The 24,306-nt window shown below is 46.2% G+C and overlaps 1 protein-coding gene across 1 annotated transcript in view; it reads left to right on the top strand.

The window, feature by feature from the left end:
- CACNG3 (calcium voltage-gated channel auxiliary subunit gamma 3) overlaps window positions 1-24,081 on the top strand; it is a 109,947-nt gene extending 85,866 nt beyond the window's left edge. Inside the window, exons 2-4 of the mRNA XM_003916684.4 lie at window positions 8,057-8,140; window positions 16,507-16,647; window positions 23,022-24,081. Coding sequence (XP_003916733.1) covers window positions 8,057-8,140; window positions 16,507-16,647; window positions 23,022-23,533 — 737 coding nt within the window. The 3' untranslated portion in view covers window positions 23,534-24,081. The remainder of the gene's footprint in view (window positions 1-8,056; window positions 8,141-16,506; window positions 16,648-23,021) is intronic.
- The last annotated feature ends 225 nt before the right edge of the window (window positions 24,082-24,306 follow it).

Genomic DNA, 24,306 nt, shown 5'->3' with positions numbered 1-24,306 from the left:
CTAAACAGCTTGAGCTACTTTGAGTTCCCAAATGAGTTTTTCTCTTGTTCATTCTCTCATCATCACACATGCTATTCCCTCTGCTTCGAGAAACACACCTCCCTTCCTCTGATTAACTTCTAATTAACCTTCAGCTCTCAGCTTAGACATAATTTCACTCCATGTGCAGTTAACAAAAAATTATTCTGCTGAGTTATCAGGTGAGAGAATTTTTGGTGGTGGAGAAAGCACGTTTAATCCCTTCCATACTGTTTTAATTCTCTACGTACATCTATTCTTTTTAATTTAAAAGGGATTAACCGAATAAAGGGTAATGGACTGTTTCTTGTTTTCTTTGTATTATTTCTCGGTATTGAAGAAATATCCTAGTAAATGTGATTTTAAAATGCCAGTACCACAATGACTTAATTATTACAGTTTTATTGTATGGCTTAGTATCGTGTAAGAAACCATCTCACTGAGCTCTTTCATTCATTCTACTATGTTTTTTTCAGCTAATTGCCTTCAGCTGCTTCTTCCTTTTTTTTTTTTTTTTTTTTTTTTTGAGATGGAGTCTCGCTGTCTCACTCAGGCTGGAGTGTGGTGGTGCCACCTCAGCTCACTGCAGTCTACGCCTCCCAGGTTAGAGAGATTCTCCTGCTTCAGCACCCCGAGTAGCGGGGACTATAGGTGCCCACCACCACGCCTAGCTGATTTTTGTATTTTTAGTAGAGACAGGGTTTCACCATGCTGGCCAGGCTGGCCTCGAACTCCAGACCTCAGGTGATCCACCCGCCTCAGCCTCCCAAAGTGCTAGAATTACAGGCGTAAGCCCCTGCGCCCGGCCTACTTTCAGTTTCTTAAGTAGGTTAATTCTATGACCTGGGGAAATTGTAATTTTATTCCTTTTTTTTGTTTTTTCTGTTGCTTGTAACTCTTAATTCTGTTTTATTCCTTCTTGTGCTAGAATGTATAGAACCATAACAAATAATTGAGGCAATGGTGAGCATTCTTATCTCAGTGCTGATTTCAGTAGGAAAATTTCTAGGGTTTAACCTTTAAGAAAAAGTGTCAGAAGTTACAGCTAGAGGGGAGGAATGTGTTCTAATGTCCTGTAGCACTGTAGGGTGAATATGGTTAGCAATAACTTAGTGTGGCCAGGCGTGGTGGTTCACACCTGTAATCCCAGCTCTTTGGGAGGCCTAGGTGGGAGGATTGCTTGAGTCCAGGAGTTCAAGATCTGCCTAAGCAACATGGCAAGACCCCCATCTCTACAAAAAATACAAAAGTTAGCTGGGTGTGGTGGTGCACACCTGTAGTCCCAGCTACATGGGAGGCTGAGGTGGGAGGATCACTTGAACCCAGGAATTCAAGATCAGCCTGGTCAACATGATGAGACCCCATCTCTACAAAAAATATAAAAATTAGCCTAGGTGTGGTGGTGCATACCTGTAGATCCAGCTACAGGAGGCTGAGGTAGGAGGGTCACTAGAGCCCAAACTGTTGAGACTGCAGCGAGCCATAAGCATGACACTGCTCTCCAGACTGGGCAATAGAGTGAGACCCCATCTCAAAATAAATAAATAAATAAAATAATTTAGTGTATCTTTTCCAAAAGCTAAAAGAGATAGATTTGGCAACTATCTTTATTTGATCATTATTCATTATATACACGTATCAAAGTATCACTCTGTATCCCATAAATATGTACGATTGTTACATGTCAACTAAAAAGGAGCAGAAAAACAAAAAAAGTATCCACTTAAGGACAGCACCCCTCCTCATGTGAAGGAAGTACTTTTCCATTGTCTGAACCAGAGACAAACCATTGGTACGATCTTCTTTCCCCAGGATGAAGCTGTGGCCACCAAAAAGCTGGTCTCTGCAACTGTACTTCATACAGCACCTCCGGAAATCTCTTTTGGCTCTGTCTTTCACTCCAAACCTCTTCCCGGGTCCTGGGGTCTATGAATTCTCAGGGCCCAGCTCTCACACATGCCCTTCGCTGGGCTCCTGTCCTCCCTCACCTGTAACCACCGGATCCGGCCCCCAAACCAAACGCCATTGATCCTCTTCCTCCTTTAGCTTCTACTTCTCTCTACTCCAATGCCTGAGCTTAAAGCTGTGCCAGGACAGTGCTCCTCTCTGCATCCTGACTTCATCCTTACAGTCTACATGTCTTCACCATTTTTCTTGGTTCCATCTTCTGCAGTGGGTGGGCAAGTCCAATCTCATTCTACTTTTCTCAGATTTACTGATATGGGAAGATACTCCTAAGAAAATATAAGTGAGAAGAACAGCACGATCCCAGTTTTGTAAAGCCATTTGTATGCGAAAGCACAGGGGAAAAGGAGCCTGGAAGGAAATATACAAAAATGCTAAATAGTGGTTATTTCTGGGAGCCAGCAATATGCTACTTACATGAATGTCCAAGCTCACTTTGTGATGCATGTATGACATGGGGTGCCAGCAGATTCATTTTCAGTGTGGAGTCTTCCTTGGGGAAAATTCTTGATTCCTTTTCCTTCTGTATTGCTTCTTAAAATCTCACCATGGCACCAATGTGTCTCTTGTGATCCTAAAATACCTACCAAAACCAACGGTAATAATAGCTGTAATATATCGAGTTCCTACCATACTCCAGGAACTGAACTAAGTGCTTTATGTCATTGCCTAATTAAAAAGATTTATGTGTAAAGTGCTGAGAACAGCAACTGGCGTAATAACTGCTATTACTGCCTCAACTGATTCTCATGGCAACTTCATGAAGTTACTATTATTATCTTCATTCTGTAGAAGAAGCAACTGAGGTTTGAAGAGGTAATTTGCCATAGGTACCACAACTAGTAAGTGGCTGAGTCAGGATTCATGCCCACGTGGGACACCAAAGACTGGGCTCCTACTAAATACGTTTGGTTCAGGGGTTGCAAACTCGAATATCTACAGGGCCAGGCAAGAATATAGAGCTAGGTGGGGACTTTGGCCAACTGGAGAGCTTACACCCAGTCTAAAGAGGGCTGCTGATATCAGCTACGTCATCCAGGGATTCATTACTCCCCCATGGAAATGTGAGACAGAGATCCCCGTTTTTGAAGAGAAACTGCAAATCAGTTTTTAATGTGAAATATTCAGAATTTTAAATTGCAGCAGCATAGGCCAGGGGCGGTGGCTCACGCCTGTCCTCCCAGCACTTTGGGAGACCGAGGCAGGCAGATTATCTGAGGTCAAGAGTTCAAGACCAGCCTGGCCAACATGGTGAAACCCTGTCTCTACTAAAAATACAAAAATTAGCCGGGCATGGTGGCGGGCGCCTGTAATCCCAGCTACTCAGGAGGTTGAGGCAGGAGAATCACTTGAACCCAGGAGGTGGAGATTGCAGTAAGCTGAGATCGCACCACTGCACTCCAGCCTGGGTGACAGAGCAAGACTCCATCTCAAAATAAAATAAAATAAAATAAAATAAAATGCAGAAGCTTAATTTTTAAAAATAAAATATGCAAAAGAGTATTGCAGGTAAAACAAACACACACAGATAAAACCACAAAATGAAACAGTCTGCAACCCAGATTTGCCCCAGAAGCCAGTATTATCTACTTTAGAAACACCAGTCTAGATTATGTCTTCTATCCCAGGAAGGCCCAAACTCCCCTTTGCTTTCCATTTTTTCCTTCTTGGGACAGAAATCTTTAAACCAGGGACCAGCAAAATTGTTCTTAAAGTGCCAAAGAGTAAATATTTTCAGCTTTGCTGTCTCTGTGGCAAATACTGAACTCTGTGATAGTGGCATCAACATGTTTTATTCTCTTTAGTTCTCAAAATGGCTTCATGAGGAGCCTAATGTTATAATCAGGAAATTGAAGCAATATAAACAAATGGGCATGATTGTTTTTCAATAAAACTTTATTTTCTGAGGCTGAAATCTGAATTTCACATTTTTTTACAGGTCACAAATAATATTCTTCTTTCGATTTTTTTTTCAACCATCTAAATATGCAAAAACTATTCTTAGCTCACGGGCCATACAAACATGGATAGTAGTAAGCTGCTTTAGAACATTAAAAACTGGTGACTGCAGGCCAGGCACAGTGGCTCATGCCTGTAATCCCAGCACTTTAGGAGGCTGAGGCAGGTGGATCAGCTGAGGCCAGGAGTTCAAGACCAGCCTGGACAACATGGCAAAACGCTGTCTTACTAAAAATGCAAAATTAGCTGGGCATAGTGGCATGTGCCTCTAGTCCCAGCTACTCAGGAGGCTGAGGCAGGAGAGTCACTTGAACTGGGGAGGTGGAGGTTGCTGTGGGCTGAAATTACACCACTGCACTCCAGCCTCAGTGACAAGAGCAAAACTCTGCCTAAAAGACAAACAAACAACAACAACAACAAAACTAGTGACTGTGTCTCCAGGAGTTACTGGTATTTGCTGGTTCTAAGTCTTAGTCTCAAGCTGCCTGAAGCCACCATGAATAGGCCCATTTTGCAAGCAGATGCCCACACGTATGTAGTTCCTAATTCCCTCAATAATTTTGACTGGTCTGTATTTAGTAGTGTTCCCATTCCATCTTCACCTGAACACTTTCTTCCTTTGAAATCTTTCGTGGAATTCAAGTATGGAAAACAGCAAATAATGAGGAGTATGGAAATCAACTAACAATGGACGGTGTCACTGCCAACACCCCTCCCCTGCCCAGGCACCCCTGGCACGTGCCATGGGGAAGCATAGTTAATGGAGAAGCTACTGGTCTAGTTCATTGCCAACATCAATAGTAGGGGGTGGGCTATAAAATGATCATGAAGCTGCCAGGCAAAGAACTTAGCTCACAACACTGAGACTTGTTGAAGAGAGTGCAATTCATAATAATAGTTAGGAACTTTATCTCTGGGGTCAGCTAGTAAATGTCTAACTGTGTCCTTGAGTTAATCAGTGACTTGGCTAAGCTTCAATTTCCTCCTTGTATTAATAACCTTGCCTCATTATAACATTAGGCACCTCAGGCCGGGCACGGTGGCTCACGCCTATAATCCCAGAACTTTGGGAGGCCAAGATGGGCAGATCACAAGGTCAGGAGATTGAGACCATCCTGGCTAACACGGTGAAACCCCCGTCTCTACTAAAAATACAAAAACAAAATTAGCCGGACGTAGTGGGCGCCTGTAGTCCCAGCTACTTGGGAGGCTAAGGCAGGAGAATGGCGTGAACCCGGGAGGCGGAGCTTGCAGTGAGCCGAGATCATGCCACTGTACTCCAGCCTGGGTGACAGAGCGAGACTCTGTCTCAAAAAAAAAACAAAAAATAAAAAAATAAAAAATAACATTAGGCACCTCGTAAAGTCATTTAGATAGCTAAAGAGGATAAAACATGTGAATGTGGCTGGGCGCAGTGACTCCCACCTGTAATCCCAGCACTTTGGGAGGCTGAGGTGGGTGGTTCACCTGAGGTCAGGGGTTCAAGACCAGCCTGGCCAACATGGTGAAACCACGTTTCTACCAAAAATACAAAAATTAGCCAGGCGTGGTGGCGGGCACCTGTAACCCCAACTACTTGGGAGGCTGAGACATAAGAATTGCTTGAACCTGGGAGGAGGAGGTTGCATCAAGTTGAGATCGTGCCACTGCACTCCAGCCTGGGCAACAGAGCGAGACTCAGTCTCAGAAAAAACAAAAACAAAAAAACAAAAACAAAAAACCATAAATGCTTAGAACGGCACCTGGTGTATAGTAGGTGCACACGTGTGTTACTTATTATGATTTCTTATCCAGTCAACTGGAAGGGGATGGGGTGTAAAACCAAACAGGAATATATAAATGAAACTCTAAACTATGAACAAGCATAAATAAGGTCTTTTTTTTTTTCAATATCAGGGAAGAAATTGTGGGTCTGTCTTTTTTCTAGGAATTTCCTTGAGTCTTCTTTCCTGAACCTGGTTCTGAGTCTATTCTTTGCCTGGTAAGCAGAGAATCAGAACCAAGGAGATGTTCTACATATTCGAAGGCATTTATTGTGAAATGGCTCTGGCCTGGAGCCTACTTATAGAAGAAATTAAATATATGACACTCTTATTTTTATGAGATCATAAGAGACATCATGATAGTAGCCATAATAATAATGACTACTATTCATAGTGTAATGGTGAAACCACAGCCTTTGAAACCTGGCTCCAAAAATCAATTCCGTCACTCACCAGCTGTGACACCATCTCCTCTGTGATTTTCCATTGTCTCATTACCAAATGTTAATATTAATAGCCTCTACCTCCTGGGGTGGTAAACAGGGTAAATGAGATAAGGGATATAAGGTTTCAGCTATGTGCCTGGCCAATCGGAAGCACTTAATAAGTGTCAGCCATTATTAAGACATGCCTAGAGCTTTGCAAAAATTATCTCATGTTCATGTATAGCCTTATTTCATTCTTACAATAATGGCTCTGAAATACCAATGCAACTCTGTCTGATTCTGAACCTTGTCCATTTTCCACGACATCACGATGCCCGCCCGCCCCCACCAGCCCCGCCACATTCCACTCCAGCTACACAGACAGGGAAAGGGACAAGAATGCATAATTTCTGGAAAATTCGTTTTCCTTTAAAAGAACTGGCAGAGCTATTAACTGCCCCCAGAGACTGGTTAACTGTCTAGTTAACCAATACCCAAAATGATGATTAAACATCCACACCTCGGCTGGGCAAGGTGGCTTACGCCTGTAATCCCAGCACTTTGGGAGGCTGAGGCGGGTGGATCACCTGAGGTCAGGAGTTCAAGACCAGTCTGGTCAACATGGTGAAACCCCATCTCTACTAAAAATACAAAAATTAGCCAGGCGTGGTGCCAGGTGCCTGTAATCCCAGCTACTCTGGAGGCTGAGGCAGGAGAATCTCTTGAACCTAGGAGGCAGAAGTTGCAGTAAGCCGAGATCGTGCCATTGCACTCCAACCTGGGCGACAAGAGCAAAACTCCGTCTCAAACAAAACAAAACAAAACAAAACAGTCAGCAAATGTGGACAAATGTTCAAGATACGTCTTCAGCAAATCTGAGGCTCCTGAAGGGGTGAACCTCATAGCGAGGGACAGTGAGCTGTGATCATTTGGGAGGGCAGAGAAGGAAAGGGAGGGTCCTGTGGTCAGATGAACATCGCTGGGGGGAGAGGACTATTCTGGAATGCCTGGATTCAGCTCTTGGTTGGAATGCCGGTTCTATTTAGGTTGGTGCAAAAGTAATTACACAATTGCACAAGGAGATCAAGATCATCCTAGCTAACACGGTGAAACCCCATCTCTAATTGCACAGTTACTTTTGCACCAACCTGAATAACTAAAGTAATTGCACAATTACTTCTGCATCAACCTAAATAACTACTTATCAGAGTGATTTGAAGAAAAAGTCTTAAGCCCTGTTTCCTCATTGGTAAAATGAGCAGAAAAAAACTGATATACTTGAATTCTACCTGCTTTTACCTTCACTGACTGGAGGAGAGGGGAAAGATAAGATCGTCCTCATAATTAGTGTTTATGTTTCATGGTGTTTTTGCCCTTGTAAAGTGGATCCCAACATCCTGCAAAATCTAAAAAGCAGCACATTTCCATCTCCCACTTGGTACTGTTTATCTTTGGCCTCCACTCATCTCTTTTTTGTGCCCTAAAGAAGCATGCTGTTGGTGACTGATCCCACTGGCTCATGACTGTAATCCTAGCACTTTGGGAGGCTGAGGCAGGAGGATCGCTTGTGGCCAGGAGTTTGAGGCCAGCCTGGGCAAGATAGTGAGACCTTTTGTTCTCACTGTCAAAAAATGTTTAATTAGCCAGGCATAGTGGCACACGCCTATAGTCCCAGCTACTTGGGAGGCTGGGGTGAGAGGATCACTTGAGCCCAAGAGTTCAAGACTGCAGTGAGCCATGATTGTACCACTGCACTCCAATCTGGGCCACAGAATGAGACCCTGTCTCTAATAAAAAATAAAGGTGCTCTTGGGCCTACCAGCCCAACAACCCTACCGCCCCCAACAGCCAGAGGTGAGGACCCAGGTTGGGCCCCCGGAGCTCTGTCTCCTCCCCCAGGCTCAGAACCCTTATCTGTTTCCACAGGGGCTTTCCGAGGTGTGTGCAAGAAAATCGATCACTTCCCTGAAGATGCTGACTACGAACAGGACACAGCTGAGTATCTCCTGCGTAAGTTTCCCGGCTTTTGGAGTCTCTCTGGGAGGAAGGGATGGGCCCCTGCCATCACCCAGCTGCCTCTGAGTTGGAGGTTCCTCAGCATCCATCCCTAGAGATGGACAAGTGCAAAGAAACCCCATGTGCCGGTACACACAGACATTCATGTGGTTCTGAGAGCTAAGCCCCTTTAGTTTCAGTGAATTAGAAACAGAAAGAAGAAGCAGGGAGTGGGGTGGGGAATTGTTCATGCCTGTATTCCCAGCACTCTGGGAGGCAGAGGCCAGAAAGGATCGCTTGAGCTCAGGAGGTCGAGATCAGCCTGGGCAATATAGCAGGACCCCATCTCTACAAAAAATTAAAAAATTAGCTGCTTGTGGTGGCACACACCTGTACTCCTAGCTACTCAGGAGGCTGAAGTGGGAGGATCATTGGAGCCCAGGGGATTGAGGCTGCAGTGAGCTATGATCATACCACTGCTATCCAGCCTGTGTGACTGAGTGAGACCCTGTCTCTGAAAAGAAAGAGGAGGAGAAAGAAAAGGAGAAAGAGAAAGAAAGAGAAAGAAAAAGAGAAAAAGAGAGGAAAAGAAAGAGAAGGGAGGAAGGCAGGAAGGGAAGGAGGGAGGGAGGGAGGGAGGGAGGAAGGAAAAGAGACTGAAAAGTAGGTGAGTCAAAACTGAAAAGTTCTTTTTAGTCAGTTTAGGAGAAAAATCTAAGGAACTTTCTCCAACTTGAATGCAGGTTTTCACCTTCCCGGGAGGGGACTGGAGGTGCTAATGGCAGAGTGCTAATGGGTGAGGTGAGATGCTAATGTGTGAGGTCCCAAGGGGCAACGCCTAGGAGAATAAATACAAACCCAGGTTCACCTCTCCTTTGACTTCCCTCCAGTTTCAATCCTACTGGGATAAGACCAATGTCTCTGTAGGATTTTTCCAAAGTCGGTAACCTGGATAGGACATGAACTGTCACAACTACAGCGTGTAGGAGCCAAAAGAGTGTGGTGGCTTGGAGCCAAGGCCTCTGGAATCTGGGCTTTGACCCTTGTTTGACTTTACTAGCTGGGCTGGACCTGGGACAAGTGGCTTTACCTCTCTAGTTCCTAACTTCCTTCATTTTTTTCTGAAATGGAGGTTATAATGCCATCCATCTGACAGGGTCATGAAAATTAAGTAAACTAACGCATATTACACTTAGCTTAGGGCCCAACACACAGTCAGGAGACAATATGCATTAGCTCCCATTTCTTGCATGGGATTAGCAATAGCAAAATTCACTGCAGAGATGAGCCTTCTATTGGTCGAGGCACAGAGAGAACCTGATTTGGGATTTCAGTGTAATTTCTTCAGCAAGTATGTGTGTTGAGTTCACTCAAAAGGATAATGAGGCCAAGTGCAATGGCTCACACCTGTAATCCCAGCACTTTAGGAGGCCAAGATGGGGGGATCACTTGAAGCCAGGAGTTCAAGACCAGTCTGGGCAACATAGCAAGTCACCAACTCTACATAATTTTTTTTTTTAATTATCCAGGCATGGTAGTGCACACCTTTAGTCCCAGCTACTCGGGAGGCTGAGGTGGGAGGATTGCTTTAGCCCAGGAAGCTGAGGCTGCAGTGAGCCATGATTGTGCCTTTGCACTAATCAATAATATTGATTAGTGATTGGCTATAGGGTGTGGAGGATAGTGTCAGATGCAGCATTATTAGGCTAATTTATGCTACTTGTGGCAAAAGCAAGCAATGTCAAGAGATGAGCACGCAGCTCAAAGAGGAGGGAAGGACGTGATACTGCCTCATTTTAATGTCTCTCTGGGCCTGATCATTAAAAGAACTTGCATTACTCAGATAAACGCTGTTTTCTTTTCTCACCCCTCACATCAGCAGCTCAAAAAGATTCAGTGTGGAGAGCAAAATTAGCCACACTTAGAGATGTAGCTTGACCAAATTTTGAGAGATGACACAGATTACTTGCATCTTCTCAATAGAGAATGGTGTTAGTCACCAGTGGGGTTTTACCAGAGTGCCCATATATTTTCTTTGTTTTTTGTTTTTTGTTTTTTGAGACGGAGTCTCGCTCTGTCGCCCAGGCTGGAGTGCAGTGGCCGGATCTCAGCTCACTGCAACCTCTGCCTCCCGGGTTTACGCCATTCTCCGCCTCAGCCTCCCGAGTAGCTGGGACTAGAGTAGCTGGGACTACAGGCGCCCGCCACCTCGCCCGGCTAGTTTTTTGTATTTTTTAGTAGAGACGGGGTTTCACCGTGTTAGCCAGGATGGTCTCGATCTCCTGACCTCGTGATCCGCCCGTCTCGGCCTCCCAAAGTGCCGGGATTACAGGCTTGAGCCACCGCGCCCGGCCTATTTTCTTTGGTTTTCTTTCCTATGTTGATAAAACATTTTGACGTTTGCCCTGTTAGAGACTAAAAAGAACTGTGACTTCTACTTCACAACTTGTATAGCTGATTTTAAGTTCTTCGGAGAGGCCCATAGCTTTTCTGACAAAGTATTTTTCTCTGGTCTGGGAAGATGGCTCTCCCTCTCTCCTCACCCCTAGCCCACGGTCCACCTAAGCTTCACCAGTAGCAGCAGAATTTGGCTAAGGTTAAGGAGAGGACTTAACGAGCACACAGATTTCCTGCTGAGAGTTTTGGAATTCCTGATCCAGCCTGATCCAGCCACGTAGGGCTGGGAGCGCATTTCCGCAGGGTTCTCCCTGCCCTGGTATTCACTCTGCCATTCCCTGTCCTGACCCACACCCCTGGTGGGACTGGGATTGTTTTCTGCTGTTTCCTCTTTCTCCTGTGCTCTTTGGGGTAGGCTACAGCATAAACCCATAGCAGCGTTACTGGAAAGGGGTCCAGATCCAGACCCCAAGACAGGGTTCTTGGATCTCACGCAAGAAAGATTCAGGGTGAGTCCACAAAGTAGAGTGAAAGCAAGTTTATTCGAGAAGTAAAGAAACAAAAGAATGGCTACTCCATCAACAGAGCAGTGGCATGGACCACTTGACCTAGTATATTATAGTTATTTCTCGATTAATGGTAAATAGGAGGCGAATTATTCATGAGTTTTCCAGGAAAGGGGCAGGCGATTCCAGGAACTGAGGGTTCCTCCCCATTTTAGACCATAGTGTAACTTCTGACATTGCCATGGCATCTGTAAAGTGTCGTGGTGCTGGTGGGAGTGTCTCTTCACATGCTAATATATTATAATTAGCATATAATGAGCAGTGAGGACAACCAGAGGTCACTTTCATCATCATCTTGGTTTTGGTGGGTTTGGGCTGGCTTCTTTATTGCCTCCTGTTGTACAGCAGAGCCTTTGTGACCTATATCTTGTGTTGACCCCTATCTCATCCTGTGCTTGGGAACGCAGCCCAGCAGGTCTCAGCCTCATTTTACCCAGCCCTTATTCAAGATGGAGTCGCTCTGTTTCCAACGCCTCTGACAGCAGAAAGTTCAAAGCCCACAGATTCTGTTGACTAGAGACTCCCACAACACAGTACTGGACTTGGAAAGTCCTACTCAGACTCCAGTGGTGGGGCTACACTAGAACAAGCTTATGTCCCCACCCTTAAGACCTTAACTTAGCTCCATATAATTTGGGGAGGAGAAACAGGGAAGGAAGACAGTAAAAACCTCTTTGATCTGAAGTCACCATGTGTCCACTGGGCTAAAACAAATGCAAGGTGGACTTCCACTGACTTAGGGGAAAATGGCAGCAGCAGATTTCCTGTTTGAGGCAGACACTTATAGCCAGAGTTGACAGAATCTGCTTGCGTCTCATTTGTGGGGCAAAGAGTGGAATCTCCCCACCGATGGGTTCCCAAATGATGATTGCACCACTTGGGAAACAGTCACATTTACATATCTCCTATCCACATGTTTCAAACATAAACCTTTTTTTTTTTTTTTGAGATGGGGTCTTGCTCTGTCATTCAGGCTGCAGTGCAGTGGCACGATCATATCTCACTGCACCCTCAAATTCCTAGACTCAAGCCTCCTGAGTAGCTGGGACTACAGGCACCCACCACCACCATGTCTGACTAATTTCTTTTTACATTTTTTGTAGAGTTGGGGTCCCCCTATGCCTTGCCCAGGCTGGTCTGAAATTCCTATCCTCAAACGATCCACCTGCCTTTGCCTCCCAAAGTGCTGAGATTACAGGCATGAGCCTCTGTGGCAGGCCCAAATATCCACTTTTGTGGAACCAATACAGTTCCATAGCTTCAAACATTCAGATCATTTTCTTAGGGCACACATCAAAGGTTAATCATCCTTTGATTTTTTAAAAGGTATTCACTTTTTATTAATTACACTCATTACATTGAATATTCAAGTGATTCTTGTCAATATGCAATGCAAATGATCCCTTTAAAGGTTAGTCCACAAGTCCCAAACAGGTGCTTGAAACCACTGGAGGAGACCCGCCCCTAATATTTGCAAGGGCCCAACGCAAGAATCCAACTGGAAACCCATGGGTCATCTGTGTACATTTTTACAAATTATAACTAAGTTGTGCCCATAGCTGGGCCCATTAAAAATAAGCTACACTCACATACAGAACCCCAGAGCTCACTCCCTGCGATGGCCCCCTCGATCTAGGAGCTAAAGGAACCAGGAGCCAGCTCTGCCTCCTGCAAGCCTGCGTAATAGAACTGCAGGACTTTGCAGCAGGCCAGAACTCAGCAAGGACACTAATCATGCCTAATTAAAGTTAAGGGTTGATATAGCCAGGAAGGAAAACAGGAGGGGCAAGGAATAGGATTTGGGCAACAGGCAGCAGTTGCATCTCATTTCATTGAAACTTACACATGTAAGTTTCTCAAGCTTCAGTTCATGGGCATCCAGCCTATTAGAAAATTGGACCAGTTTCAGCCAGGCATGGTTACATGCCTGCTCACACCTGTAACCCCAGCACTTTGGGAGGCCAAAGCAGGTGGATCACATGAGGTCAGGAGTTCGAGACTAACCTGACCAATATGGTGAAACCCAGTTTCAACTAAAAATACAAAAATTAGGGTGGCATGGTGGCATGTGCCTGTAGTCCCAGCTACTCGGGAAGTTGAGACAGGAGAATTGCTTGAACCCATGCGGTAGAGGTTGCAGTGAGCCGAGATCACACTATTGCACTCTAGCCTGGGTGACAGAGGGAAATTCCATGAAGAAAAGAAGAGAAGAGAAGAGAAGGGAAGAGAAGAGAAGAGAGAGAGAAGGAGAGAGAAAGAAAGAAAGAGAGAAAGAAAGAGAAAGAAAGAAAGAAAGAAAGAAAGAAAGAAAGAAAGAAAGAAAGAGGAAGGAAGGAAGGAAGGAAAGAAGGAGGGATTGGGCAGTTTCAAAACCAGAGCAAAATCCCTTCCATCTTCTCTTTTTTTTTTTTTTTTTTTTTTTGAGATGGAGTCTCACTCTGTCGCCCAGGCTGGAGTGCAGTGGCGCGATCTCGGCTCACTGCAAGCTCCACCTCCCGGGTTCACGCCATTCTCCTGCCTCAGTCTCCCGAGTAGCTAGGACTACAGGTGCCCGCTACCTCCCCTGGCTAATTTTTTGTATTTTTAGTAGAGATGGGGTTTCACTGTGTTAGCCAGGATGGTCTCCATCTCCTGACCTCCTCACACCTGTGTGCCTTCAGCACCCCCACTTCAGGCCTCCCCCTTCATCCCTCCTAGGCCCACAGGTTAAATAAGTTACCAAATTTTCAGAAAACTGAAAACACAAACAAGCAAATGAATGAAAGTGCAGTAGCAAATGAAAATGACCGGAGCTAAACAGGCAGAAAAACACCTAGTGAATATGGAGGTTAAAGGCTTGAACACTGACTAACGTGAACTAAGCTTTGAACCCTTGAACCAAAATAAACTCATGTCCCTCCCTGGCCCACATACCTCGTATGTGTCGTTGGTCAGGAGAAGCTCCTCCATTCGCTCAGCACCTAAGACCAAACACAACCAGCAGCCCACGGCCAATCCATCAGCGGATTCTGTTGGCTTTACTTTCAAAATATAAAGTACTCCCTGAATCTGGCCACATCTTACCACCTCAGGTCTACCCTCACCCAGTCCAAGCTATGAAGGGCTCTTGCCTGGGTTATGGGGTTTTTGTTGTTGTTGTTGTTGTTTGTTTGTTTGTTTGTTTGAGACAAGGTCTCACTCTGTTGCCCAGGCTGGAGTGCGGTGGTACGATCTTGGCTCACTGCAGCCTCCACCTCCTGGGCTCAAGTCATCCTCCCACCTCAGCCCCCCAAGCAGCTGAGAATACAAGCGCACACCACCATGCCTGGCTGATTTTTTATTTTTTAGTAGAGATGGGGTTTTGCCATGTTGCCCAGGCTGATCTCAAATTCCTGACCTCAGGTGATCCTCCCGCCTCAGCCTCCCAAAGTGCTGGGATTACAGGCGTAGGATTCTTGTGGTCCTACCTGTTACACAGGGCTTGGCCCTCCTAAGGGCCCCACCCTTGGTTCCATGCTCTGCTGTCACTATCTTGAAATTCTTAACAATTCTGAAACAAGAGGCCTCACTGTTTTTTGTTTGTTTGTTTGTTTGTTTGTTTGTTTTGAGACAGAGACTTGCTCTGTCACCCAGGCTGGAGTGTAATGGCACAATCTCGGCTCGCTGCAATCTCCACTTCCTGGGTTCAAGCAGTTCTCCTCCCTCAGCCTCCCAAGTAGCTGGGATTACAGGTGCCCTCCACGACGCCCAACTGATTTTTGTATTTTTAGTAGAGACAGATTTCACCATGTTGGCCAGGCTGGTCTTGAACTCCTGACCTCAGGCGATCCACCCACCTCTGCCTCCCAAAGTGTTAGGATTACAGGCGTGAGCCACCATGCCCACCTAGGCCTCACATTTTTGTGTTGCACAAGGCCCTGTAAATTATGTAGCTGGTCCTGCCTGTCATTGCTACTAGAGCATAAGCCCCATGAGGACAGGACCCCTGGCTCCTTAGTAAACCAATGAGCACGGAATTTATTCAGCTGATGTATTCTGGCCTGGATCCACCAGAAAATACTCTTATACTGGATGGGTAAATACTGGGACCTCAACCACATGGGGCCCCTCTCCCATGACCTTAGGGCCTTCCATGATCCAGAAAGTATTTAGTAAGAAGCTGACGCAGGGACCTCCAGGACTCTGCTTCGACTCCTCAGCCGGTGTCCCTTCTGAAGGGCAGTGCCTGTGCCCTTGCGGTGCTTAAACATGTCAGCTCTGACTGCAGCACCCGCCACAGCACCTAGCATCTATTAGGTGCTCAGGAAATGTTTGTCAAATGAATAAGCAAATTCATTTGTTCATTCGTGACTAAATGGGTATTCAATGGGTGTTGTCACACTCTCTACTATGCAAATGTAGATGCGTGCAGGGAAAGATTCTGCATTTTAATGAGCAGCATGTGGTCTGATGGGAGTCCCTGTATACAGGGCTGGCTGCGTCATTTGCAGGGTCTAGTGTGAAATGAAAATCCTGGGCGCTTAGGCCGGGCGCAGTGGCTCACGCCTGTAATCCCAACAGTTTGGGAAGTTGAGGCGGGAAGATTGCTTGAGGCCAGGAGTTCTAGACCAGCCTGGGTAACTTAGCGAGACCCCATCTCTACAAAAACTACAAAAATCAGCCAGGCATGGTGGCACATGCCTGTAGTTCCAGCTACTTGAGAGGCTGAGGCAGGAGGATTGCCTGAGCCTGGAAGGTGAGGCTACGGTGAGTCATGATTTCACCACTGCACTCCAGCCAGAGTGACAGAATAAGCACCATCTCAAAAAACCCCAGACAAAAAACCAAAACAAAACAAAAAACTTTTAATTTTTTCTGCCATCTCTCTCGATTTATCATGGTGTTTTCTATTTGCCGTTTAATATCACACTCTTTGGGTTCAGGGACACTCCCTGGTGAGTGCAAACCCTCCCAGGGACCTGGGGCTTGCACCCAACTCTGACTCTCCCTGTGTCCATGCCTGGGCTCCCACCAAGGGCAAAGCAGAGGCAATAGTCGCTGGGCTGAGGAGGGAGAATGGGTGTTTGAGAGCCTTTTACAGGGAGGCAGGGAGGTGGGAAGGTGTTGGTGATAGGTGGGGAGGTAGGGAGTGGGGTTCCACATAAGTCAAGTCTCCAAGCCCCAGCGCGTGTGTCATTGTCCCATCCGACTTCACTTACAAAACACACATTCCATTATAAAATTGTTAAGACTCTCAGGATGGTGACTGCAGAGCATCAACCCCAAGGGCTAAGACTCCTTCTAAGCACAGGCCCTGAGCGCCTGGTCTCATGCTCATGTTAGACATAGGCTCTGTTCTCCTCCTGTGCTGCCCTCCTCTCAGGTACCCCTGTGCTTGCAGTGGGAGGACCCCAGGGGCTGGCTGGGCACAGGCAGAAGCCTCTCTCCTTCTCTCCGCAGGAGCTGTGAGGGCCTCCAGTGTCTTCCCCATCCTCAGTGTCACGCTGCTGTTCTTCGGCGGGCTCTGCGTGGCAGCCAGCGAGTTCCACCGCAGCAGACACAATGTCATTCTCAGCGCGGGCATCTTTTTTGTCTCTGCAGGTGAGTGTCTGGCCCCAGCCCTGAGATCTTCACAGATACCAAACCGAAGCCAGGGCCACGTGGAGGAAGCAATGCTATTCAGGGTTCCCTCCAGGGAAGGAGCAAGAAAATGCTCCAGTTGTGCTAAGGATGAGAACTCAAAGAATTTCATTAGAACCGAAGATGCCAAAACTCTAGCTGAAGCCGGCATGAAGGAAAAATGGGTAGGAAACAGCATGGCAGGATCGGCTGAGATTGAAACAGAGAGAGGGAAGAAGAAAGGGGCAGGAGAGAGAAAGAGAGAAGGAGAGAGATGTATAAGAGTGTACATACATGCTTGCTGCTTGCATATGTGGTACGTGTGAACTGATTGGGGAGACTAAAGCAGGAGGATTGTTTGAGTCCAGGAGTTCGAGACCAGCCTGGGCAGTGTAGTGAGACCCTCATCTCTACAAAAAACAATTTTAATTAAAAAATTAGCTGGGTGTGGTGCTGCACACCTGTGGTCCCAGCTACTCAGGAAGCTGAGGTGGGAGGATCGCTTGAGTCCAGGACGTCAAGGCTACAGTGAGCCAAGACCTTGCCACTCCACTCCAGTCTGGGTGACAAAGTGAGGTCTCATCTCTAAAAAATAAATAAGTAAATGTAAAAATATAGAAGTGCATTTGTGTGTTCACTTGGGCATGTTCATGTACTATCTCTGGCCCTTCGAGATATGTGTTTGCCAGCTAATTATTGTTCAACCCTCTCTTACTCACCATTTTATACTCTCCTCCACTGTTCCTATGCCAATCAGTACTCTGCCGTCACCCTGCAAAGTTTGAAAGTCATCACGAGAGTCCAGCCCCATCCAGCTTTTGAAGTGCTCAAAACTTCTTATCATTCCACGCATCTCTGGGAACAAGGTAAAGACCAGCAGCCCGAGATGCTCTGGGGCAAGACCGTATAGTCAATAGCAGCCCTGACAAGAAGAAGGCACAGGGTGGCAAGGACGCTGAGAGACAACCTTCAGAAAAGGGTCCTGTTCTCTGCCTTCTCTCACCTCCCTCCACCTCCATCCCTTCACTGGTGTCCTGTCTTCCTTGCTTCCCTCTGGGTTTTCATCCTTCATCCTTGCTTTCATCCCTTTACCATCTCTTCCTAGCCTACTCCTCTTGGGGTGGATCAGTGCCATCTGGATGAAATGCTTTAGAGAAGCAAAGAACAGGGCAGGGATGGAGGAAGATGGGGCTGGACTCTGGTGATGACTTTCAAACTTTGCAAGGTGATGGCAGAGTACTGATTGGGATGGGGACAGTGGTGGACAGTATAAAATGGTGAGGAAGAGTGGCTTGCAACCCCCCTGGATTTCAATCCTGGATCCACCAATCAGGCCTTGGGAAATGTGATCATCTCTGTAATTTGGTTTCCTTGACTATAACATGGCAAATAATAATAGTACCAACTGCAGCTGGGCTTGGTGGCTCGGGCCTGCAATCTCAGCACTTTAGAAGGCCGAGGCAGAAGAATCACTTGAGCACAGGTCTTCAAGACTAGCCTGGGCAACATTGCGAGACCCGATCTGCACAAAAGTTTAAAACTTAGCTAGGCGTGGTGGTGGGTGCCTATAGTTCCAGCTAGTCAGGGGTCTGAGGTGGGAGGATTGCTAGAGCCTGGGAGGTCAAGGCTGTAGTGAGCCATGATCACACCACTGCACTCCAGCCTGGGTGACAGAGCAAGACTCTGTCTCAAAATAGGTCATAATCATAATGATAATAGTACCAGCTGCATGGGGTTTGCTGGAAGGAGACTGTATTCATTTGTTCTCACACTGCTAATAAAGACATACCCGAGACTGGGTAATTTATAAAGGAAAGAACTTTAATTGACTCACAGTTCCACATGGTTGGGGAGGCCTCACAATGATGGTGGAAGGCGAAGGAGGAGCAAAGTCACGTCTTAACATGGCAGCAGGCAAGACAGCTTGTGCGGGAGAACTCCCCTTTATAAAATCATCAGATCACCCCTGTAATCCCAGCACTTTGGAAGCCTGAGGTGGGTGGATCCTGAGGTCAGGAGCTCAAGGCCATCCTGGCCAACATGGTGAAACCCGTCTCTACTAAAAATACAAAAATTAGCTGGGCGTGGTGTGTGCACACCTGTAGTCCCAGTTACTTGGGAGGCTGAGGCAGGAGAATCGCTTGAACCCAGGAGGCAGAGGTTGCAGTGAGTCAAGATCATGCCACTGCACTCCAGCCTGGTGACAGAGTGAGACTCCATCTAAACAAAAACAAAAACAAACAACAAAAACAAAGCCATCAGCTCTCATGAGACTTATTCATTACCACAAGAACAGTATGGGGAAAACTCTTCCCTTGATTCAATTATCTCCACCTGGCCCCACCCTTCACACATGGAGATTACTAAAATTCAAGGTGAGATTTGGGTGGGGACAGAGAGCCAAACCACATCAGAGACTGTACAGAGAAAGCACAATATGATTTTCCAGTATTAGAAAAGTAGCAACAACACAGTTCCAAAATCTGGAGCCCCACAAGATCTTGCTTGAATTCCTTCCGCACTCCTTCCCCCTCCGTAAGATGAGAAAGGGAGACTGTCTAAAGCTGAGTCTCTGAGAACTGATTCAAGCAACAGACTAGAAAGAAAACTGCCATCTTGCCCCAGGGGAATGAGATCAGCCCACAGGTGGCAGTGGCCCCAACCTTGCTCTGTGTGGACAGATGTTAGCATCTGGCAAACCCAGGGACTTGTTTTGTCTTGAGGCACGCTCCTGTCACTGGTGGCCCCGTCCAGACCTCCCAGGCGCTTGGTCTTGGCCGCTCCAGAGGATCAGTTCCAGTGTCATGCTGATGTGAGAGTTTCCTGAGAATGAGAGAAGATCATTATTTTGTCCCCCAAGGGGATTGTTAGGGAAGAGTGTGTCACCAGCAACTTTCTTCTCACAAGAGGTGTTGTGAGGGATGGCAGGTAGATTAGATATGTAGGAACTAGAAAGCGTGTGAGTCTGTGGAGGAAGCCTGATGGGAAGGCAGAGGCTTGGGGTCTAATCCCAGACCCTTCCACTGATCTCCCCAAAGAACCTGAAGATCTTGTTTTTCCACCTCTAAAGTGAAAGGATTGGAGGAGTCACTACTCTCAAAGGCTCTTCTTTGCTCATCTACACTAAGGTTGATCATTTGAGGCAAGCAATTAACAACCCTTGAAATCAGTAAATAAGAGTGCCGGGGGGGAAAAAAAGAGAAAACAATCCTTTCTTGAGCACCTACTATGTGTCAGATACTATGCAGAATGCCCAAGAGCGTAAAGCTGTGAAGTCAGGCTGCCTGGTGCAAATCTAGCTCTACTAATTTCCTGTTGTGTGACCTTGGGCAAGTCACTTAACCTTTCTGTGCTTCCATTTATTTCCCCATCTGAAAAATGAGAATCATAATGGCCTCACCTCTTGAAGCTGTTAAGAGGATTAAATGAGTTGGTAGCAATAAAGTGTGCAGAGTGGTGCCTATCATCCAGTATGTGTTCAACACATAGTAGCTATTATCACATACAAGGTACCATTTAATTCTCATATCAACTCCACTCACTCACTCATTCAATATGCATTGCCCTCTTGCTATGAATCAGACTCTGGGCTGGGAGTTAAGGCCATAGCAATGAAGGAGATAAGCCTAGTCCCTGCCCTCAGGGAGTTTACAGTCTGAAAGTAGGACAAAGCAATTGCCTACTCACATCTTGTTTTCCCTAAGCCTTGTTACTGAAATCTAAATCCACCATGGCTAAGAGCTCTGGATTCAAATCTCACTTCAACCATTTTCTATTAGGTTGATGCAAAAATAATTGTGGTTTTTGCAATTACTTTTAATTTAATGGCTGTGCTCGACACGGGAAGTAAGTTACCTTCTCTGTGTCTGTTTCCCCATCTGTAAAAGGGAAATCATTTTTTAAGTGGGCCTGCTGCAATGATTAATAGGTAGGATGCATATAAAGATTTTGCACAGTGCCTGGCACATGGTAAGCACCCTGTAAATCACTGGCAACTCGCTTGGCTTCCTATCAGCCCAGTCTAACATCTGAGCCTCTCTTTGAACTTCTTTCTTTCCTTCCCCCACTCCCTGCTACCCACCGCACTGCCGCCAAAAAGACCTTCTTTGGGGACTTTCCAAACTTTGCCACCAAAATATTCCTCACGGCAGAGAAGAGAAAAAACATGGCCCGGGGGAGTCAGGGGACATCAATAGAAGCCACCTTCATTGAGCTGAGACGTCTTTGAAGTCTGACTCCCATTTAACTTAAAAATTCATGTGAATTCTGCCTTCTCCTTATTATATCCATGTTCATTTTAATATAAAAGAATATGTCTTCCCTACTCATCTTCAAGCCAAATTGACACTCCAGGAAGAGGAGCCGTTTGTCACCCTGTGGTTTATTGCAGCCTGACACAGAGCTGGATGTGTCAGCCCCCATCATAAGAAATAGCTCAGTGATGAGAACTTGCTGCCTACCTGCTGAATGTCTGTGCTGGGTAGAACCAAGAGGAGGCAGGAGAGAAGCAGCAGATTTTAGCCCTGTACTCTGGAGACAAGTTTTAGATGAAATATAATCAGAAGTCCTATTCAACATAGTGAGGCTGGGCATGATGGCTCATGTCTGTAATCCCAACACTTTGAGAGGCCAAGGTGGGAGGATCACTTGAGGTTAGGAGTTCAAAACCAGACTGGGCAACATAGCAAGACCCCATCTCTAAAAAAAAAAAAAATTAAATTAGCTGTGCTTGGTAACACATACCTGTAGTCCCAGCTATTCCGGAGGCTGAGGAGGGAAGATGCCTTTAGCCCAGGAGGTTGAGGTTACAGTGAGCTATAATTGTTCCACTGCAATCCAGCCTGGGTAACAAGAGAGCAAGACCCCATCTCTAAAAAACAACAACAACAACAAAAAAAAACGAATAACCCTACTGGATGTGCACCAGCTAATCAGAAGGGTGGCACTGGAGCCCAGTCCTGTGTCTCCTGCTCTACCAAGCTTTAACCCTTTGGTTGCTGGACTGTAGGGAGATCTTGGGGATGCCCACAAAGAGTATGGAACATTCAAGGAACAGAGAGAGAATTCAGGAGGCTCCTGGAAATGGTTACTCACCAACTGTTGTCGGAAACTATAATGAGGGACAACCTCCATTTAGCACCACCCTACAGGTAGCCTAAATTTGGAGGCAAAGAGATGCCAGCTGGTGTACCAACAACCTCCATGAGTCATTGTTGGCACCAAGCCCTGGATGAGGCCCTTGAAACACAGGGACAAAAAGAGACATATCCCCTTCGGAGTAAGAACATGAGAAAGGTAGGCAGAGATGTGCACAGCCCCTCAAACCTCCTGCTCCTACTGACCACTACCTAGGAAACTGATTCCTCTCCTGTGGGCTAAGCAGCTATTTCCAACAATATTGGCACTCTGGGAAGCTAAGTCTGCAAGCCTTGCCTGTTGGAGGTAACAGCTCCCTGTTCCCCAAGTCCTGGTGCCCTGGTGCTCAAACAACAGCTGATCTGAAGCATTATCATATCCTGTGCAGATAAAAAGACTTGGTAAGCTCCCACCTCTTCCCCATGGGTTTATTTATTGTCCCAAATTTCAGCTCCAGACCCATACATTTCCACTGAGCAGCTCCATTTGGACTTTCCATAAGCACTTCCAACTTAATGTGTTCAAACCTCCTCTTTTATCTAAACCTGGATTCTCTGCTGCCTCTTATTTGAGCTCAAAATGCCACCAGCCTCCCAAGCACCCAAGTTAGAACCCTAGTAAGTCATTCTCAATGCCTTCTCTCACATGCCATCGTCAACAGTCTTTCATCTCTTGGCTTACCCCTGTTTAATTTTCAGATCTGGCTCAAATGTCACCTCATCTTCAGTGCCAGGTTCTTAGTCTTTCTCTCTCCTTCTCTTCCTGAATCATTTTTATGTGTCTCCGGTAGAACCCTTACTGTATTTTCCTGTAATTGCATTTACATGTCAGTCTTTGCCACTAATGGTAAAGAATTCAAGGGCAGGGGCGTGTATCTTGTTCATTTTACAATCTTCATGACTTAGTGCCAAAGATTAAGTGTTGATGAGATGAATTGCTTCTAACGGAAAAATAAGTGCATTCTGAGTTCTTCTGTACTTGCTGTAGGAGTAGGGTGTATTCTTTAGCTGAATACACATTGCCTGGAACTGAGCAGCAGAATTCTTCATTTCCCAAGTGACAGAACATGCAAGAAGATCTCAGTGGTTGGATTTCCCAGCTATAGTCCATTATCCTCTCTCCCCATTATCTCCACATTTTCTATAAATATTTTAAGATGGAAAGTGACAGTTCTCGCTGAGGTTTATAAAGGATGTATTTTTCTTTTCCCCTTCTCTTAGGGTTAAGCAACATCATTGGCATCATAGTTTATATATCAGCCAACGCTGGAGACCCCGGGCAGCGTGACTCCAAAAAAAGTTACTCCTATGGTTGGTCCTTTTATTTCGGAGCCTTCTCTTTCATCATCGCAGAAATTGTAGGAGTGGTTGCCGTGCACATCTATATTGAAAAACATCAGCAGTTACGAGCCAAATCTCACTCGGAGTTCCTGAAGAAATCCACTTTTGCCCGCCTCCCACCCTACAGGTATCGATTCCGGAGGCGGTCAAGTTCTCGCTCCACCGAGCCCAGATCCCGAGACCTGTCCCCCATCAGCAAAGGCTTCCACACCATCCCTTCCACTGACATCTCGATGTTCACCCTCTCCCGGGACCCCTCAAAGATCACCATGGGGACCCTCCTCAACTCCGACCGGGACCACGCTTTTCTACAGTTCCACAATTCCACACCCAAAGAGTTCAAAGAGTCACTGCATAATAATCCGGCCAACAGGCGCACCACGCCCGTCTGAACTGACCTCTGACCTCTGCCCCACGCCCAGCACAGCCTTGGCGGAAGTGTACAGAGATGTCTCTGAGGTTGCATGGCATGGTCCTCGTGATGGTATTACTTTTTACAAAGATTGAAACCAAATGGACTCAGCCCTCTCCCACATTTGCCCCTCACCCTCCAAGTCCTAACCCCTCCATCCTCCCTCACTTTTCAAGCCAATCCCTTCATGTCATTCCTCTCTCTGTGTATCTGTGCCAGATGTTTTCCTTTCTTCCTTCTTTACTGGAAGGACCTCCACATTCTTCCCTCCTTGGAAGAGGACTTTACTAAAAGTCACGGGTGGTGGCCAGGGGGGATTTCTGAATCTCCATCAGGCGCGTTCATAGTTGTCCCCATTGTCTACCCACACGAATCCTCAGGAAACCAACCACCGCCCAGGTGGCCTGAGGGAGGCATTCACCTTTATGTGTTAGAAAAACATGACCAGAAATCAAAGATGTCAGAGCCCCGAAGCAGCTAATGTAATAAGCACTCATGTTATTAAAGGTTTTGCCTTGTCGTAACCAACCGAGCCGGAGGGTGTTTTCTTTCTTTTGGGTGTTTCCTACACAAACTCACTCCCCTGCCTCCAAACTGGCTCACATCCGTCTTGGAAGCTGAACTTTGCTCATCCACACCTGAGCCACTAAGAAGGCTCACCTTGTACCTTTGGAAGCTAGTAAGGTATTCCCACAAATGTCCGAATCAGTACGCCCTTCTGCTTGAATTCCTGGAGGCTACCTGGGGGTGGGT

This window comes from Papio anubis, chromosome 18, assembly GCF_008728515.1.
Source record: "Papio anubis isolate 15944 chromosome 18, Panubis1.0, whole genome shotgun sequence".
Lineage (NCBI taxonomy): Eukaryota > Metazoa > Chordata > Mammalia > Primates > Cercopithecidae > Papio > Papio anubis.
The sequence above is the reverse complement of the archived record's forward strand: the minus strand, read 5'-3'. Positions and strand labels throughout refer to the sequence as shown.